This window comes from Passer montanus, unplaced genomic scaffold (genome assembly GCF_014805655.1).
Source record: "Passer montanus isolate IOZ18808 unplaced genomic scaffold, ASM1480565v1 scaffold25, whole genome shotgun sequence".
NCBI lineage: Eukaryota > Metazoa > Chordata > Aves > Passeriformes > Passeridae > Passer > Passer montanus.
The window spans coordinates 2,614,470-2,632,831 of NW_024367149.1; the positions used below are offsets into that span (position 1 = coordinate 2,614,470).

At 48.6% G+C, this 18,362-nt stretch overlaps 1 protein-coding gene across 12 annotated transcripts in view; it reads left to right on the forward strand.

Moving 5' to 3' along the window:
- Nucleotides 1–18,325, forward strand: part of ST3GAL3 (ST3 beta-galactoside alpha-2,3-sialyltransferase 3) — a 186,433-nt gene extending 168,108 nt beyond the window's left edge. For 5 of the 12 annotated variants that reach the window (XM_039711467.1, XM_039711471.1, XM_039711473.1 and 2 more), the window contains 2 exons: nucleotides 2,643–2,789; nucleotides 14,131–18,324. In XM_039711467.1, the coding sequence (XP_039567401.1) occupies nucleotides 2,643–2,789; nucleotides 14,131–14,220 (237 nt within the window). In that variant the 3' untranslated portion in view covers nucleotides 14,221–18,324. Of the gene's footprint in view, nucleotides 1–2,642; nucleotides 2,790–14,130 lie in introns of those variants that run through there. The other 7 variants (XM_039711474.1, XM_039711475.1, XM_039711478.1 and 4 more) reach the window with 3 other exon arrangements.
- Nucleotides 18,326–18,362: the final 37 nt, after the last annotated feature.

Here is an 18,362-nt window from a genome sequence, read left to right on the forward strand (position 1 = left end):
CCATTTACTATGGGTGGGTTTTGCAAGCACCCCTGTACTGCCCTAATAGTTACTGCCCTCAGTGAATAGCAGAGGTGATCATTCTGACAATATTTTCAAGAGGCACCTCTCTAGCCCACAGGATTCTGACTGCAGCAGTGGGATTGAGGCTGCATCTCACCACTGAAGGCTGCAGAATTCTGCCTTCAAGGGGGACACATATTAAGCTATAGCTACCACAGTGTTGGAGGGTGCTAACATCAATTAGGCATAATTAAGAAACTGTCATCAGATCATCAGTTTCCAGATGTGATTTTTAGGGTAATGCAAAACGATTTGCTAAGGACATCCTGTGAATTTCTGATAGTTATAGAGGCCAAATCAGATATATCTACGACTAGAGGTTGGGAAGGTAGGTAGTCTCTGGTATTTTAATCATTTTTGGGAGCAGAGCAGGTGGTACTAAGATAGTGGTATGTCAGGAACTACTAAGAACAGAAGTAGAGGAGAAAATTATCTTCTATTTTTCCATAAATATCATTGGATGTCTTGTAGAAAGAGTAAAGTCAGACAGATATTTGGCGACCAAACGAAAGTTCACTTTCAATTTCTGTCTACTGTTATTCTCCGAACAGAATATGCCTGAAAGAAAGTTTGGCAGTCCTCCCATAAGGTTGGGTAATGTGATTAATTCTCTGTGGTTTGCAAGACTCACATTAGAAAGTTAGCTCTTAAATGTTAAATTGGCCAGTGAAATTCCCTCCAGGCAAAGACCCCGTGCATCCCTTGAGCGGTACCGTGGGAATGGGCCCGGTGCAAGTGTGGGTGGTGTTAACACCGTGCTGCTCCCAGTGACGACACAGCCTCAAGGATGTAACCATTTACTCACTGTGTTTTGGACACTGTAACTACAGCTCTGCTTCAGGAAAGGGTTTTGTGGCACGTCCGCTTACCAGCTGATGCAATCCCAGCGACATACAAATGTCATCTTCTATGCAAAACATAAAGCTGAGAAATCAGAATTAAAACTGTCATGTCTGGAAAGACAGGATGTTCCTGGATATTTTGAAATTTGGGGCAGTGTTCTTATCCTTGCCTAATAAACTTTTTCCATTTTTTTGAAACTCCTACTTGATATTTTTTGGCTACCAGTGAATTAACAGTTAACTGAAGTAACTAGAATAAAACCAGTATTGTTTTTGTGAGTATCAATTGAATTTAAGCGGTGAGAACAAAATTACTCTGCTGCTTTTCCCAACATCTAGAACTGGAAGGATGTAGGAAGATCTTGTCATTTCAGCTGTGCTGTATTACTGTTGTGCTGCAAATGTTTGAACCTAATGTCTCATTGATTTAGCCATAAGCAGTTTTTGCCTGTTCGTTTTCAGATTAGAATAATTCCAGTGCACTGTAGTGGAGCTCTACATAGCACATGAGTTGTGCTCCCAGCTCTGCACATCTCAGATGGGATATGGATGGCATTCTTTGCTTGGAAAACATTTTCCTTCAGACTGGTCAGGCAATCAGAAGTGAGCAAGGTCATGTACTGACAAAAAACCTGTTCCTTTGAATGAGAAGCAGAAACTCAAAACATTGTTCCCAACCTTTTTGAATACGCAATAGCATTGCTACTTTCATCGTACATGAAAAATATAAGAGTGCAGTTGGTGCAGTTGGTTTCTACATCTCAGCTAAGAGCTGTCACCCTTGGTGACTGTCTGAGCATGTCCTCTGAATTTGTGATATTTCCAATACGGCCAGTGTTGGATACTCTACCAATGAAGATGTGGGTGGATTTCTCAGCCTCTCCCTAACCCCTGGGACAAAATTTTCTCTGGATTTATCTGGCTAAAGGGGAGCTAGAAAAGTCAATGAGCTAGGATTTTACACTGGAAACCCTCTGTTGTCCCAGCAGAACACACAGGAGGAGTTCTAGCTGTGCAGCACTGCTGTCACAGGGCCAGAGCCCAGTGAAATGGGAAGGGCTAAGGCTGGACATCAGTGCAAAGTGCAGGTCAGCAGATGGGAAAGGACAGTTGTGGTGTGTCCTGGATCCATCTCTGACTGGCTTCCCACTGGTCCTTGTTTTCCCAATGTGTGGTTTGGAGGGAATGGCACAGGCCAGAGTGCCCCTTCACTGTCAAGGTGCTCCTGAGAAAAGGAAGGGGTCTTGGAACACACAGTCTGATATCCTCTCCTTCTCCCAGAGGTGTTTAACAACCTTAAACTGCATTTGCCATCAGTGAATTAAGGTGTTTGTGCTGTTCCTCAGTTTTGCTCCTGTGTGGTGATCTGTTTGGGATAAGTATTTTTCCTTAGCCTAGCTGGAAGCCAGTAATGTGCATTAACATTGTAATGCACTGTCTACATCTGTTTTAATTTCAGAAAGCTAATGTATCCACTGTGATTCATCCTCCAACTCATCTGCTGCCCTGTTCTCAGGACAGCAAAGCTGTGGAAGGGGAGTCTGACCATTTGCATTAATTTCTTTACAAGTTGGGAGGCTATCAACCCTGCAAGCTGGCAAGTTGAATATGGCCACGTTCCTGATTTTCTGCTTACTAGCAGCAGTGCCTCCGTGAGCAGACACAATAAGAGGAAATTTTTGATTATAAAAATGCCAACCTGCTAATGACTTCCATCCCTGCTTTCTCTCCTCTCAGAACATCCCCACCTTGGGAAGCGTAGCAATAACCATGGCGCTGCACAACTGTGATGAGGTGGCCGTAGCTGGCTTTGGCTATGACATGAGCTCACCCAATGCACCGCTGCACTACTATGAGAACATCAAGATGTCTGCCATCAAAGAGGTAGGGAGCTCCTGCCAAGCACATCCTTCTCCCAAGCGCAGCAGCTACCTGGACTCCAGAGCCTGACTGGGACCATGATGTCAGCTTACAGCTGTCCTGTGTGGATCAAAACACAGCTCCGCTCATGCATTTGCTTGTAAAATTCTAGACATTCTCCCAAGCTCAGTGTATGTTAAAAATGGTTATTACTGCTGGGAAAAGTTCTCTGGAATGTGTATGTAATGTAATTTCTTCTTTGAGTGGCAGGGAAAGGATTCACATAAATGTTAACTCAAGGAGTGTGAAAGGGAGCACTTTTGCTCTGGGGTTGAAAAGATGCACCCTCTCCTGCTTTTTGATCGATTGGATTGCTCTCTAATCCGTAGGCTTCTTTTATGAGTTGATCCCCTCCTCAGGCCCTGGAAGCATGGGGGAGGTGAGATCAGCCTGTGTACCTGAGCTCTCACTGACTGTTCAGCAGCACCTCGCTGGTGTGAGCACCACTGGGCTCTGTGGAGACTGCCCTGTAAAGAGAGGTCCACATTAAACACATTTTCTGCTACTATCACAGTGAGACAAATGGCATTTTTGGAGGAACAAAAGCTCTCATATTGGTATAATGCAGCAGCAGTATAGATAACTTCAGGTCTGTCCATTTCCTGTACCAAACTAGAGCAAAATTGGACGCAGGTCAAAGCTTCTATAGTGGGAAAGTTTGCTGCTTTTATGGGAGAGCTCCTTCTTTCCCAGCACAGATGTGACCCAGGTCTTCCTAAGATTGCTTCTCCCTCTTCACTGGGTAGGGAAACTTGCTCTATTCTACTCCACACTGTGGAAAGTTGTATTGTTCATGGACAGTAGCTCTCTCCTGGCACCTGGCATTTGCTCACCTCAAGGACTTCACCACTGATTCAGACCAGGGGGAAGCTGGGAAGTTGTGTTTTTCCAAATCACAAGACTGTACGTGTCTTAGTACTCTCACAGGCTGCAGGCTGCATGACCCTAGGCAGACTGAGAGGAATTATAAATCAATGATTAGTCAGCTTGAGAAATGAGAAGAGTGTGTCTAATTATCAGAGTAATGAGGCTTTGAAGCATGAAGCTCTCAGCAGAGGCTAAGGGAACAGAGTTTAGGAAAAGGCTGTGAGTAGGTCCTCAATACACCAAGGTATTTGACCTTGTGATGCCAAGGTACCTTCTGGGCCTGTGGAGGTGGCAAGAGCTCAATGGAGCAACCATGGATTTAATTAGTCCTTGCTGGGAAAATTACTGCCTATTAAACGATTTAAGGGGTATGTCCAAAGAAGTAAATTGAATTGAGGTGATGTCTGGCTTATGAAATCCCTGAATGAAAAATAGCTAAGGAAAATAACTTTTGCAGTAGTAGAGGAGGTATCACCCTCTGCTTATAACTGTTGCCAGAGACAGGACCCTGGGCTCCCCAGGCCCAGGTCTGAGGCAGTACAGCTGGTCCCTTACTCTTCCAGCAAAGAGATGGCTAGGCCAGAGGGAAAATGGCTACTGCCTGAATCCAGCAGTGAGTACAGAGACTCCTCAGGACAGTTTCAGGAAAAGCTTTTGGTGCCACTGTTTTCAGTCTGGTGAATCAGCTGCCTTTGGTGGAGAATCACTCTTGCCCAGTTGTTCCTCCTGTCCCATAAGGATGTCAGTCCCATGGTCAGCTTTTAGACATGGGGACACCCACAGCAGGTGTCCTGGCCAGGCTTATTTTACAGCCTGGTATGTGTCTCTGTCCTCAAGGACACCACTGGAGCTAACAAGAATGAAGTCTTATTTTTCTTCCTCCTTAGACTGATCAATGGGAAAATTTGGCAAAGAGTTGGATAACAGAGGCTGTGGTTGAAGTTGCAGGTCCACATCACTTGGATCTCTGATTTTGGAGGCCAGCACCCCAAATGGGATCCAAGGCCACTGGAGGGCTGGAGGAGGTCACTCTTGCACATTGTATGTGGTCTCAGGAACAGACATACATGCGTGGCACAGGACAGTTAGATGAGGATGAACGTGTGAAATGCAACCAGTGAAGTCTCCTAGAGAGAGCAGCTGGTGCCTGATTTGCCAGGCCTTTGCTGTCTGGAAGCCATCAGTCATCATGTCCTGTACAGAGGTGAGGGAGCGTTGAAAGGTTCTGGTGAAGCCCCAGTAATTCAGATGTCCGTGGATTTGTTTCTGCAGCTGGGGCTGTTGTTGGGAGCTCTGCAGCCCTGTGGAGCTGGTTCTAGGAGGAAGGTTCCTGTTCCACTTGAAGGCTGGTTACCTGATATGTGTCTGTCCATCCAATCCTCACATCCTCACCCACGGGCTCCTCTTACATTTCACTGCCCTGGTACAAGAAAAGCCATCTGTTCCCAAGTATCAATAATTAATGCTTCTCCTGCCTCTGCCCCTCCCAATATGACAAATTGTTTGTGATATTGTGGAATGTGAAGAGCAAAGAGAGGATCACATTTCTTTCTCTCCTATTTAATATTAATGGTAGCTGGTAATTGTTAGTCATCTGAGGGTGAAGTTGAAAGGTGAAGGGCATAATAGCTGGGTTATGTCTTCTGCAGTTACCTTCAAAGAATGCAGGAATAGAGATTTGCCCTACTCCAGACTGGAAGCACCTGCTTGGTGGAAGACCTGCATGCAGTTTGCAAATGGGGAGGCTGGCCTGCACTGGCACCTTGTGCCAAGCCTTGCCCTTGGTATTAGTGAAATAAGACTGACCCAGAGCCAAGCTCCACTGAGGATTTGTCTGTTCCATCTGCTGTGACACCCAAAGGTCCAAGAGCATCCACAGGATTTTTCTCAGTGTTACTTTAGACCTCTGGGATTGTGTCCAGGCCTAGTTCTTCCTGGTCCTCCTCTACATTTCAGCCTCTAAAGGAGCCACTGAAGCAGGCTATACCTTGAAATTATGCAAGTATCATCTTTGTCCTCTGGCCTGCAGACCCCTGGAGGCTGCAGTGTTCATTCCTGGGCAGGGGAATGGAACAGGTTTGCTTAACACAGCATCATCACAGCACTGAAGCAACTGCAATGGGATACAGCTGTTCCACCACCATGAATATCCCAGGCAGGAACCCCTGCAGTCTGACCAGGCTTTGGTGGGGCAGAACCTCTGTTTCTGAAGTTCAAATCCCCTCAGTGACTGCCAAGCTCCTCCAGCCTGAATGTCTGAAAATCTTCAGTGTTTAAGCCTAGAGAGCAGCTGCAGGGAAGCACTCCAGCTCCACCCTGAAAACATCACTGTCTTTACAGAGGAAATGTAAACACCAGCAGTGTCCTGGGCCTGGAGATGCCACACGTATGTGTGTGGATTTTGTGGGCCTGTTGGGTAATATCCCTCTAGCCCCTTCTCTTGCCTGGTATCTGCAGGGCAAATGGGCTTGCTGTTGAGCAGGAGTCCTCTCAGCAAGGTGTGTCACTGATTTACACTTGAGGCTGCTTGACATCTCTCTGGACACCCTTGAAACCCTGTGAGTCATCTCCAAGGAATTTGTTCTGATTATATAAAAAAAGCCAGCAAAATGCACTCACTTGCTCACGGCTGGGTGGAGATGCCTCTCCCATGCCAAGACTGAGGTGATAAAATCTCTGTGGAAATGAATCTGATTTTTCCTGTTGCTCTGTGGCACTGGCAGCTGAATTTCCAAAAGGAGAATCAGGCATACCCAGTCCATAATTTAGCTCAGCCTGTGCATTCCCCACAGGAGTAAAAGCTCTCAAGGTCCAAGATTGTGCTGCTCTTGCTACCACAGAAGCCAGCTGCCTGCACTGAGTCTTCTAGGATCTCAACTCCTGAGGGCTGGGCAGGCGTTTCCTGCCCCAGAAGAAAAGGCTCTGCTAGGAGGGAGATGCACTGGAGCTTGATCACTGTTAATGGTCAAGGAGAAGTGTGTGGTCTTGGGACTCTGCTCAGTAGTATGGCTGCAAACATGTATGGATTTTCCTGTGCTTGGGAATGCTTGTCAGAGTTAATTTCTCTAATTTAGTACTGGATAGCTTCTTTGCCCTCTCTCCTGGGTAGCTCAGTGGTACCTCATAGTCTGGCCAGGGCATGTCCAGGCAGAGCTGGTGGAGGAGACCCTTTTCTGTTCCTCAGTGTGCTCTGGTGAGCTGGAAGCACACTGGGGAGGTGCTTTCAGTTCCAGGTGTGAGCTGGAAGATCAATGCATTTGAAACTGTGCCTCAAAGCCAATTCTTCTGTCTCTCAACTGCTCATCCATGGCTGGGGTGCAGACTCCTGGCCTGCACTTCAGCAGGAGACTCCTGAGTGGTGTCAAGACAAACTTTGTTCTCTGATCTGTTACTGGGACTCCACTGCCCAACAGACCCAGTGCTGTTGTATAAACCCTCACAGGTGATTTTTCAGCTCCTATCTCATCTCTTTGTTTTAACTTGCGAAATGCAGAATGGCCAAGTGTGTCATCTCTGTTCCTATTCCAAATAACTTTGCAAAAGCTTTTGTCCCTTGCCTGCTTCCGTGAATGCTGTACAAAAAATTGAGTCTTTGCCAAGGTGTCTGCTCACTTGTTTCTGTTTTCATGGCAATTAATCTATTGGAGCTGGATTTTCATCTATACTTTATTGTATTTTTATGTCTTGCTCAGGTCCTGTAGTGCTTCCTGTCCAAGCACTCCATAAAAATGTATTTTTATCACAGGTCACTGTCTTCTATTAATGTAGAAGTGTCAGACCCACTGGGAACATAGCGAAGGAAACGTGGAAATGGTGGTGAGGAAAAGGAGTAATTTTAAAATAGAGTGAAATAGAAATTATTTAAGGATGGGAAAGTGACTGTTTAGAATAGTAAAAACAGATCCATAAGGAGTTTATGAAAGTGAGAGAGCAGGGGGCTGTGCTAAATCATGGGAACGAAGCACAAGACAGGCTCCCAGCATCCCTCCTCCGTGTGCTCTGCCCCAGCACAGTCTTCCCAAGCCTCATGATCCAGAGGTGAGCTTCTATCCCCGGGCATTTCTTGCAGGAGCAAGAATGTGAGCAAGGAGTTACCTCAGGTGTTACAGGGAGCATCCTGGGCTGTCTTCTCAGCAGCTGGCTGCAGACTGCCTCACACACTTGTGAGTGGCAAAAAGGGCAATGCATGGTTAAAAGCCACCCTTGCTCGTGCAGAGCCTGCCTGCAGTGCTTGTGTCCCACAGTGGAGCTGCTGGCAGGTCTCCTTTTTACTGGGGAAGCAGGTCAAGCACCAGCACAGCTGTTGGAGGTGTCAACCCCTTTGATACAGCTGTGCCCAGCACCTCAGTGACTCATTGCCTGACCTGAGGGGGAGGTGGTGTGGCAGCCTTTGATGGCTTCTTTCTGATCACTGGCCCCTTCCCCAGCAGGTCTTTGTGGGATGCTGAGGACACCATCTTGTAACACTTCTCATTCAGCCTGTGTAAGGGCTGTCACAAGGGCCAGGGGAGGTGGCCTGCAGCATGCAGTGACACACAGCTTTGTCTCTGTCTCTCCCCGACAGCAGCTACCTCTCAGAATAATCCACAAACATCGAGTTTGGAGTCTTGAACCATAAAGGCACAAACAATAGTGCTTTATCATCATCTGGGCTCTCTCTGTGAAGCCGCCTTTTGCATTTTAAATCAACACAAGTTGCTTGGGAGGGGGTGGTAGGGCTGCTTCAGGCTTCCAAGTACCTTAAAGTTTGTGGTAGCCAACAAGAAGAACAAAACTCCTTTGAAAGCCGGGCAGATGTCTGGCGTGGTGATTTATAGACTGAAAACATGGCTATTGGAGCCTGGCTGATGAATTGTGATTGCAGTACAAGGAGTGGTGCAGACTGAAATGGAGGTCAGCTTTTGAGGGGGAGGTTAGGGGCTGGGGCAGGGGCACCTCTGGAAGGGCAGTGCTTTTTCTTGGGGCCGGCAGTGATGACTGATGAAGTTTATACATTTTTGTCTTTGTTTAAAAGCCACCTGTTTGACAGCATTGGGGCTGAGCAAAGGCCTCACATGCTGTTCCTGTGCATAAGGACTGAGCGTCTATATAACAGAAATCTGGAAAAGATTGTTGGAATAGCAGCCCTGATCAGAGCACAGGTATTGCCTTGTTCAGAAGGACAGAAGTACTGTGACACTCAGGATATCACTGTGCATTAAGAACAGCAAAGAAGGTATGGCTGTGGAATGGACAGAAACAGAACTGGGGTTTGGACAAGTTCTCTGTAAGAGAAGGCAGTAAAAGATCTACAGAGGTGGGTTAGAGCCCAGCTGCAGACCCCAGCATTGAACACAGATGTCTGTGGGGTGCTGGGTGCCCCCAGAAATGGCACTGTCATGGATGTAGAGTAGGATTGTCAAAAGCAGAAGAATACCTGTGTCAGGTACTCCCAGACACAGTGGCTGGCACAGCTCTTCTCACCAGCTGGGAAGGCACAAGAACAACTGTGGGCCTTTCACTGCTGTTTTTAGCATGTGTGAAGACCTTGCAGTGGGACATTTCAGGAAATAGCCTTTGATCAAGTGCCTTCATGGTTAAATTAAATGGAAAGTCAACAGAAGGGATGATATAACTCAGATTTTGCTCCCAAAAGGAGGGAGCTTGATAAGCAGGGCTGTATACAGACTCAGCAGTAGTGGCAGGGTGCTCAGTGGAATTGGGACATGCATGCAGACTCTGACCTCTCTGGATTTAGGTCCAGCCTTGGAGAATGGGCTACTAAAAGCACATTCACTGAAGAGTTCATGGACTCATTGTAGACTTGAAGTCTTGTTTGTGACAGTACAATAATTATCTGTGATTCATATTTGCAGCAAGGGGAAAACTGGCAGAAAAAGGCTGTAAATATAACTTCATAAAGAACTGCTTCACAGTGGTGTTAGAGGTAATAGAGGAGTGAGGAAGAGCATCAGAAGACTTCACTCCTGATGGCTGAAAGGGACAGAGATAAAGTAGAAACTGGCAAAAGTCAAGTTCAATTAGATGTTGCAAAGGAAATTAGCAAATACTGAACAGTGTCGCTGACAAACAATTAATAAGGAAGCAAGGAAAGAATTATCAAGGCTGACATCCTGGGAGGTGAAGAAAGTGGAAAGATTAATGTAGGAATCACATGAATATATATATTGCCTATATCAGGATGATGTGATGAATGTGAGGGAAAGGGTCGCTTATGGTGAGAAGTTCACAGAAAACAAAAATTACTGGGTCAGCACTGAAAGGCAAAAGCTGTTGAAGCTAATGCAGTAGGTGTGAGAGCCCAAGAGATCTCTGTTCTACTTTGAGCCAATTAAGCTGCAAGTCCAGAGGAAAAGGTCCACAATAAATCTATCAAGTTCCACAGGATTAGCTTGCAGTGGATATAATACCTCTTTTTTTTTTTTTTTTTTTTTTGGTGTCGGGGCAGGACAGAGCCAGGTATGGGAGCAAGTGAAGGAAAATAATCCTGTCAAATTCAGAACTCTGAAACCAACCTCAGAGGTACTATTCAGAACTTCAGAGCAGAGTTTAAATGAAAGAATATTTAAATCCTGAAAGCAAACACAGCATGGATTTACCAAAGGCAGGTAACAAAAACTAATTTAATATCTTTATTTGGTTAAAAAGAAAATCTTTCTTGGGACAGAGGAAGTGTAGCGGTCCCGCCTGTCAGAAGTTCAGGTAAGCGTGCAATCCTGTGCCTTGTGAAATATTATTGTTAGTTAAGCTTCAGAAGCCAGGCTTTGGTGCAACACCTGTACATGAATAGTCTCTCTAAGAGAGAGCACAAAAAGCAGCCCTGAATGGACAGCTGGGAGTTCCTCTGCAGGAGGTCATGTTTAGTGTTTGCTTTAATGATTTTTGGCACAGAAGGCAATGGTGTGCAAGTGGAATTTGTGATGAGACAAAACCAGGTGTGGTCAATACAAGGGAGGATCAAAATACCATCCAGGAAGGCCATGAGCACCTTGAGAACAGGAGTGAATTGGGTGGCATGAAACCTAAGATTATGAATGGAAGGTCATGCTATTTGGAGCAATAACAGACATTTTGACTCTAATCTGGGATAGCATTATTTGGCAATGGCAGAGGAGGAAAGTGTTTAGATAGGTACAAATAAATCACAGAATAATTCAGGCTGACTGTTACTGTGGGGAAAAAAAGACAAATACAGCTCTGGAAAAACTAGAGGAAAAGACTTCTTGTTAAGTGAGGGAATTGCCTCTGCATGAGGCACTGGTGAGCCTTTTTTCCTAGCTCATGAGAAGTAAATCTGGAATAAATAGGGGCAGAGGGAGCTGCTATAATTCAGTGAGATTTCCCAGTTTTCATGGTGTAAATGAACAGCTTGTTTTGGTAGAAGAAAGGTGTTGCTTGTTTAACTTGGTAAAGTGAAGACTGAAAAGGGATACACTTTCCTCTCTGTGAGTGTATTAAAAGTTATCAGGAACAAAAGCAGTTGTTTGAAATTTAAAGTTGATGTAAAAATGGCCATAAAGGGGCTGTGAGTAAATCCCCTGAAGACAAGAAGACGAGGGTGCCCAGCCATCCCTTTTGTTTCAGTACATGTGAATCCCAAGTGGTTTCAAGCAGAGTGGGGCGGTCTGATGATGAAAATTAAGCAGTTCTAGAGACAAGGCAGTGAAGGTTAAAGACAAAGATAAATTAGCACTGGTGGAGACTGGAAACTGACTGTTGCCAGTGAAGTAGTACTTCTTGCTCTGCTCTGGTTTCTGTGCAGGTTTTTGGGGAGAAGTGCTGCTGATGTGCAGAAATACAGAGGATGTAACAGAACTGAGAAAACTCCTTCTCTACGACTTGCTCTTTTTCTTGAATGCATTCCTCATTGACTCACTCTCTCTAATTTACTGTTCCTGTATTTAAATTGCAGCATGCTTGATAAGACTAATGTGGTCTGAAGCTGAGGCATTCCCCAGTTGTAATTGATTACAGACGGGGAGCTTACCTTCCTCCTGGGTTTGTCTCTGAAACATTTGCTTAGGCTTGAAATATTCTACTTGGCTTTCCTTGAAGTGACAGATGATGTTTTGTGCTTCTTTGTGGAATTGTCAAGATAAAAAGGATAGGTGGTTTGGGGCTGCTGCATTTGCATAACCCTGAAAGGTGGCTTAACTGATGATAAATTTTCATCTAATAACTGTGACCAAGCACTCGGAGCCACTGCCACCTCCCTGGGATAAACAGTTGTAACAGTACTGGCAGAGTAACTCTGCTCCCTCTGCATAGCTCTCCACTGGAAAAAGCAAACGTCCTCTACTCAGAGACAGACCCAAAGCACAGGAAATCCTAGCCTGGTCCCTGGAGAACAAGAAGGGGTCTGGAGCCTCCTGGGATGTTCCTGTTGTAACTCTCAAAGTTCATTGCTCCAACCATGGGCTCAGGCAAGCAGCCTGCTTGATTCCACAAGTGGAAGCTGCATTGGATGCGAGCAGCAGAGGAGAGAGAGGGCAGAGCCAGTCTGCCAGGTTGCAGCCGTGGTGGTGATGTGCAGGGACAGGAAGGTGGAGGTGACAGTGAATGTTCCAAACTGCTCCATCACTGTCTTTGAGGTGCAGATTGACACGAAAAGAGCTGGAGTTTTCTGCTGGCATTGTGTGCTATTTAAGGTGCATACCCGTGGTGCTATTTGAGGTGTACACACCCTGAAACCTTCTGGGGTTTAGGGTGTATTTTGTTGCCTTTTCCTGTCAGAGCAGTGGGACTGAGGTGCCTGCTTTCCTGTCAGTTTTGAGAAAAGTGCTCTGGCTCTTGTCCCAACTGCCGCTGCTAGTGCTGGAATGCAGTTTCCTTCATCTGATCAGCTTGGTCTGTCAGTGGGATGAGTGAGTCCCTCTCCTGTAATCAGTAACTGGAGCTGGTGTTGAAGACATGCCTCATCCCTCCTGCCCGTGCTGCTGTCGGGCGATGGGGGAGCAGCACTGCACTGAGTGCCCTGGTAGTGCTCTTTGGGAGGGATGAAAGCATGTTCTCACGAGGGAACCTCTTTGTCTGTGGGCTTACATTAGCCACAAAACATCAGAGAGTATTGATGTGGACATCACTAAGATCCATGGATCAGGTGGGAGGCTGAATGGCCTTTCATGTGACTGCCTGCTTTTAAAAAGGAGTTAGTGGGAGTGTCTGGGGTATAGATCAGCCTGGGTGCTGAACAACCACAGGTTGGTAGATCTTGCCAGCAGCTTTGCAGTGAGTGCTGGAGCCAGACCTAGCAGTAATCTGAGAGACTGCAATTGTATCACCCAAAATTTTGTTATCTACCTCCTCAACTTAAATTCCTGCTCTGCTTGTACTTTTCACAAAGCAGATTCCTCCTGCCATGAGATAAGGCACTTGCACATGGCCTGAGGTGGCATTTTAGGTGGTTTGAGTTTGCCTACAAGTGGCTGCCTCCCCAGTTCATCTGTACAAAAAACACAAACACAAACGGTTGTCCTGGCTGAAACCAGTTGGCTTTTCAGACTGTGTGGTGAGGCTGGAAGGCGTGGAGGAGGGCTCAGATTGTGCTGTGAGTTCTCAGGCTCCTGGTGCTCCAGGCAGGTTTCAACAACAAGCCCAGCCAGATGCAAGTGAATGCACTGAGCCTTGGTGTCCCAGCGTGGCCTCTGTGCCTGTGGGCCGAGCTCACCCACACACTGGGCTGCCTCTGCCGGGGCTGAGCCTTCCTAGCAAGGGGCTGTGCTGGCAGAAGTGACACTGCTGCATGGCAGGGGCCAAGCCCAGGGACCCCAGCTGACATGTCACATGTGGAACTGTTTCCAGCACATTGGGGGATCCTGACTCTGGCTCCAATGCTCAGCCCTGCTCTCCCAGCTCTCTCTGTGCCACCATCATTCCCACTGCTGCTTTCTGGAACTGATGTTTTTTTCCTTTTACAAGCCTTTGTAACCCTTATTCCTTGTTGTAACCCAGTGGCACTTGTCAGTTTCTGCTTTTACATTAGCTGAAGCCAAGCACTGTTTCAGGGCAGCATTGTTTCAGTTTAGAGATAGGGCCTTATGCATTTCCAGAGTCCCAAAGAGCACTAACACAGGACCATGTATGGTCCTGTTCCCAGTAGTGGTGTAGCCTTTCCAGCATTCAGGTAACAGTGTCACTGTGCTGTTGGACTCCTGTATACAGTAGTTTGGGCAGGCATGTCTGTCCAAGGGACCTGGACTGCCCAGATCTCACCATGCAAAAAACTTTCCCCAGCCCACAGGGAAACTTTCTACCTTAGGTACACAGGTCTGACCCTGCTGACTGTGTCAGCTTTACACAGAAGGAGGTCCTTGGCGTGCAAGGGCTCTTCTGATCTACAGCAGGATCTGTGTCCTTGACAGTCTCCCCAAGCATGAGGGACAGGAGCATGCTTGGCCAGGGTAGTTGCTGACCTCCTGTCTCTCTCATTTTCTTCCAGTCCTGGACGCACAACATCCAGCGGGAGAAGGAATTTCTGAGAAAGCTGGTGAAAGCCCGAGTCATCACTGACCTGACCAGTGGGATTTGAGTGGCTGCAGCCACTGCATCCAAGGGAGGAGATGAAGACACGCTGCAGCTCTGGGAGCAGGCCCTGGCAGCCCCTGCAAGAATCCCACCTCACTGAAGACACACAGAGATGCCCAGGTGCTCTAGGAAGACCCTCTTGCATTGCCAGTCTGCACGAGGGTTACATCTCCCACCTCCAGGCCTAGAGCTGGCAGGAGGTGGGCAAGGGGCTCAGTGGACAGTTCTTGAACTCTGCATCGCAGACAGATCTTCTGCATCCTGAATTAGACAGGAAAGACTCAGGAGAGAGAAGAAAGGTTTGTGAATAAAATGATTAGTGCCAAATGGGAGGTGATGCTGCCCCAAGGCAGCAAAGCCTGAATGTACAAAGTATTATTTTTTAAAAGACTGCTGGAACCATACTAGAAATACCAAGGTACAAGGCAAAGTCTGCTTGCGCACAGCCCTGCGAAAAACCTGGCCTCTTCATGCTCCATCTGCATTGTCACCAGCCTCTGACCTTTCCCCGGGAAAACAAATCCATCCAAAACTTCGGTGTCATTGGTGCTGCTACGATTTGAAGGGAGAATAATGGCTTCCTCTCATTCTCCACTTGGAGCTTCTGGATGGAGATGAGCATGGGTTTGTTTTTCTGCATTTTTCCTCACATCCTCCACACAGGCAGCAACAGCAGCCAGTGACTTGGCTGTGTTTTCCATAGCCATTTGCTCTGCCTCTGCCCTGACCCCGAGGTGGAGCAGGGAGCTGGTGGCTTTCCCCGCCTACAGCAGACCCTCCCCACCTTCCTGCCTGTCATGATGCAGAGGAGCCTCTGCCCCGTTGTGCTCAAGGCTTTCAGGCCTCTTGGTTTGTGCCTGCTGTGCAGGGCCCCTGAAGAGTCCGTGCAGACTTGTGTCACTGTTTCTGGACAGCATCTCGCTTTGGTTTTGTGTGGGAGGGGAGTAACTTATTCTTTGGAAGGAGGTCAGATCTTGAGCAGAGATCTCAAGCTTTACAGTTTGAGAGAAGACTGCTGAAGATGTTTGTTTTACGTTCCAGACTCAATCATGTTCCCTATTTAAGCGACGTGTGACCTCAATGATGATGGAACCTGATGGGAACTCTCACCCTCTGCTTGGCCCCTGCTCACTCCATTTCCAAGCTCCTCCTGTGCTGCTCTAGCACTGCTGCTCCTCCTGCTCTCAGGAGCACGTCCTTCCTTTGCCCTGTTGGTCCCAAGATGCACTATTTGCACATTTGATTTGTATACGTATTTCAGAGGAGCTGGAATAAACTGATCAACGTGGCCAAGTGCGAGGGCAGCAGGGTGGTCTCATCCACCTGAAGAGCGTGGGCAGAAGGGAGGTTGCCAAGGGAATGAGCAGTTACATGTGGAAAGTGGCTCCTGTGCTCTCCTAGCCTGGGGCAGGCTGGAGTGCACCCACAGGCACTGTCCCAGTACCTGGGTGTCAAGGTACTGGCACACAGCCAGCCGGTGCTGGGGTCTGTGGAGGGGGATCCCAGAGGGGTGTGGGTTGGGCTCATGGTCCTGACACTGTGTCTGACATAGCCCAAGGATTGCAGTCTGCCTTGCTCTGGACTGAAGGGAGCATGACCCTGGCATGGGCAAGGACTGCTCGGAGCAGGGTGAGCAGGGCTCCCCTAGACCAGCTCTGCAACTGCTGACTTGCAGGGACTGTGGCTTTGGACCTGAGACCCTCAAGGGGGTGTGCAGGAGGGGCAGGCAGTGACCCAGGCGTGGGGCAGACCAGCAAACTGTACAGAGTGGTTTGAGGCCAGGCTGCAGGCAGAGGCAGCTCCCAGGACACGGCCCTGAGTGCTGCTTACAGAGCTGTATGGGATGCCTTCCCCAGGAGCCTCTCCTGCCTGCTGTGCCTGTAGCCAAGGAGCTTGCTCAGGGTCAAGTCCTGCCCACCTTCTTGTTGTGGCTGCTGTTTCCCTTGTCATCTGGGAGCAGCTCAAAGTTCCTGCTGCTTCTGGGCTGCAGAAGGCATGCTGGGAGGCTCTCCATCCCTTTACCCTTCCCATGTCCCATCCCCTCTGCTCTGGCCTCCCAGCCAGACAGTCCCCATTCACCCAGGGACATGCCTCCTTTCAGGATGCTCTGTCAGGTTTACAGCAGGTTTTTGAGCGTGTGCTATGGCAGATACTCCTTTTAAGTATCTCCCATTTTGTTTTTCCTTCTTGAGGACTCCATGGGACTGAATTTCCATGGCTCTCACCAGGCAGCCCTCCCTTTGCAGCTCCTGGGTGTCAGCCTGGACTTGGGACCATCTTCTGTTGAGTCCCAGCCATGCTGGCAGGGGGAATGCTTGGTCTGGGTCTGGCTGAGGTTGTGGCTGGGGAAGGGTTGACACTCACTCTCTGTCTTGGTGCTTTAACCAGCTGCCGCAAGAGCCTAGGGCTGTATCCATGGGCTGCAGTGAGCTGAAATGGCAGAGTGGGCAGCTGCATCTGGAAGGAGGAGGGAACAGCCTTTGGTGTCTCTGCTGGGGCCCCCACAGAGGATTGTTCAATTGCATTACTGAACACTCAAAGCTCTAGGTCACTTTTATCCTCCAACTCACTAGCTCCAGGTCCAAGGACACAGCATGGCCACTGCTCAGCCTTCCCTGTTATCCCTGCTCTCCACCACAGCCATGAACAGGTCCTGATGGGAAGTTGACCCTACAGACCAGGGACATGACTCCTAGTCCTTCCCTTCACCTTGACAGGAGTTTCCAGGCAGAAGAGCCCAAGTTGAATAGATGAGTGCATGGCCTAGAGTGACTGCGGTGGGTCAGCACCACCTGCATGTAGAAGGAAAGAGCATTTTGGGGACCAAGACTCTCCTCTGGCTCACTGACACCACAGAGCAGCCCATGGCCAGGTGATGGGGCTCCAGCTGCAGGAGCAGTGCACAGCACTGGGTTTTGCTCCTGGCTGCTGTTGTTTTGGCTGCCTCCCCAGGTGCACCTGCAGCCACCTCCCGCCCTTGAGAGGCTGCAGTCCTGGCAGCTCGGCGTGGTGCACCGGGTCAGAGCAGGGTCAGTGGGACGGATGTGAGTCTTGGCCTCTCCCTCGCAGTGACTCACCTTGTCAGATCGGAAGGGAGAGCCCAGGGGAATTCTCCACAGCCTAAATATAGAGCGGGGTTGCCTGGTGCCTCTGATGTGCTGTGGTGCAGAAAGGCCACTCGGGTGGCAGGAAACCTACCTAGAGACAGCCCAGGGAAGCACAGGGAGATCAGGGGCCAGTGACCACAGTGGGTTTTGCTCCAACTAGTGCACAGAGCAGATCTGGGAGCTGCCGGGCAGCCTGCATGTGCTGCTCTGGAGGGCAGGAGGTGCTGAAGAGCTGCTGCTGCTGTGCTGACCACACCACGAGCTGCTTGTGCATGTGTGTCAGTGCCCACCACACTGGCACTGGGATCCCACCACCAGCTCACCCTGTTAGGCCTGGCCATGCTGTGGCCTTGAGCTCACACATGCCAAAGGTAAGCACCATGGCCAGGTAGCATGAGGCAGCAGTGGGATCCAGCCCAGCATTCCTCATCCCAGCATCTCTGGGCTTCCAGTGTCTCCTTCCTTGGAGGGAGAAGTGGAGAGGCCCTGCCTGGCCATGCTGTGCTACCCCTCAGTGTGAGCACTGCTGGGAGCAGGGGAAGGTGTCAGGACAGGGCTGTGTCAAATGGGCGCAGCTGGGTTTGGTACAGGCAGAACTGGACATGGACAAGGGCTTCCAGAGTGTTTGGCAGGGAGCAGCCACCACGCCGAGCTCCACAGGCACCAGCACAGCGTGTACTCTCGGTCCGAGCGTGTGTCACTCGCAGTATTAGAGACGTGTCCTTCAGTGCAGGAGCCCCTTTGGGGCCACAGCCCAGCCCCTCTGGGCCCTGGCTCCTTGCACAGCCTGCACAGGGTCTCAAAAAGGCCAGTGCATTCGCCGGTACTGTACCAAGCCAAGATGCAAGAACTCAATGAGTTTTTAAATTAGTTTTAGTTTCTGCATTTTTTTTTTAATTTTCCCTCTAGGCAGGGAGGGTAAGAGTCTTGCGGGCTCCTCCAAGCCGGCTTATGTCACATCAATTCAGTCATATCACAGAAGCAATAAAGCTATCAAACAAGCTTGGCTGGTCTCTTTCTTCTGCTGCCTTGGGCCTTT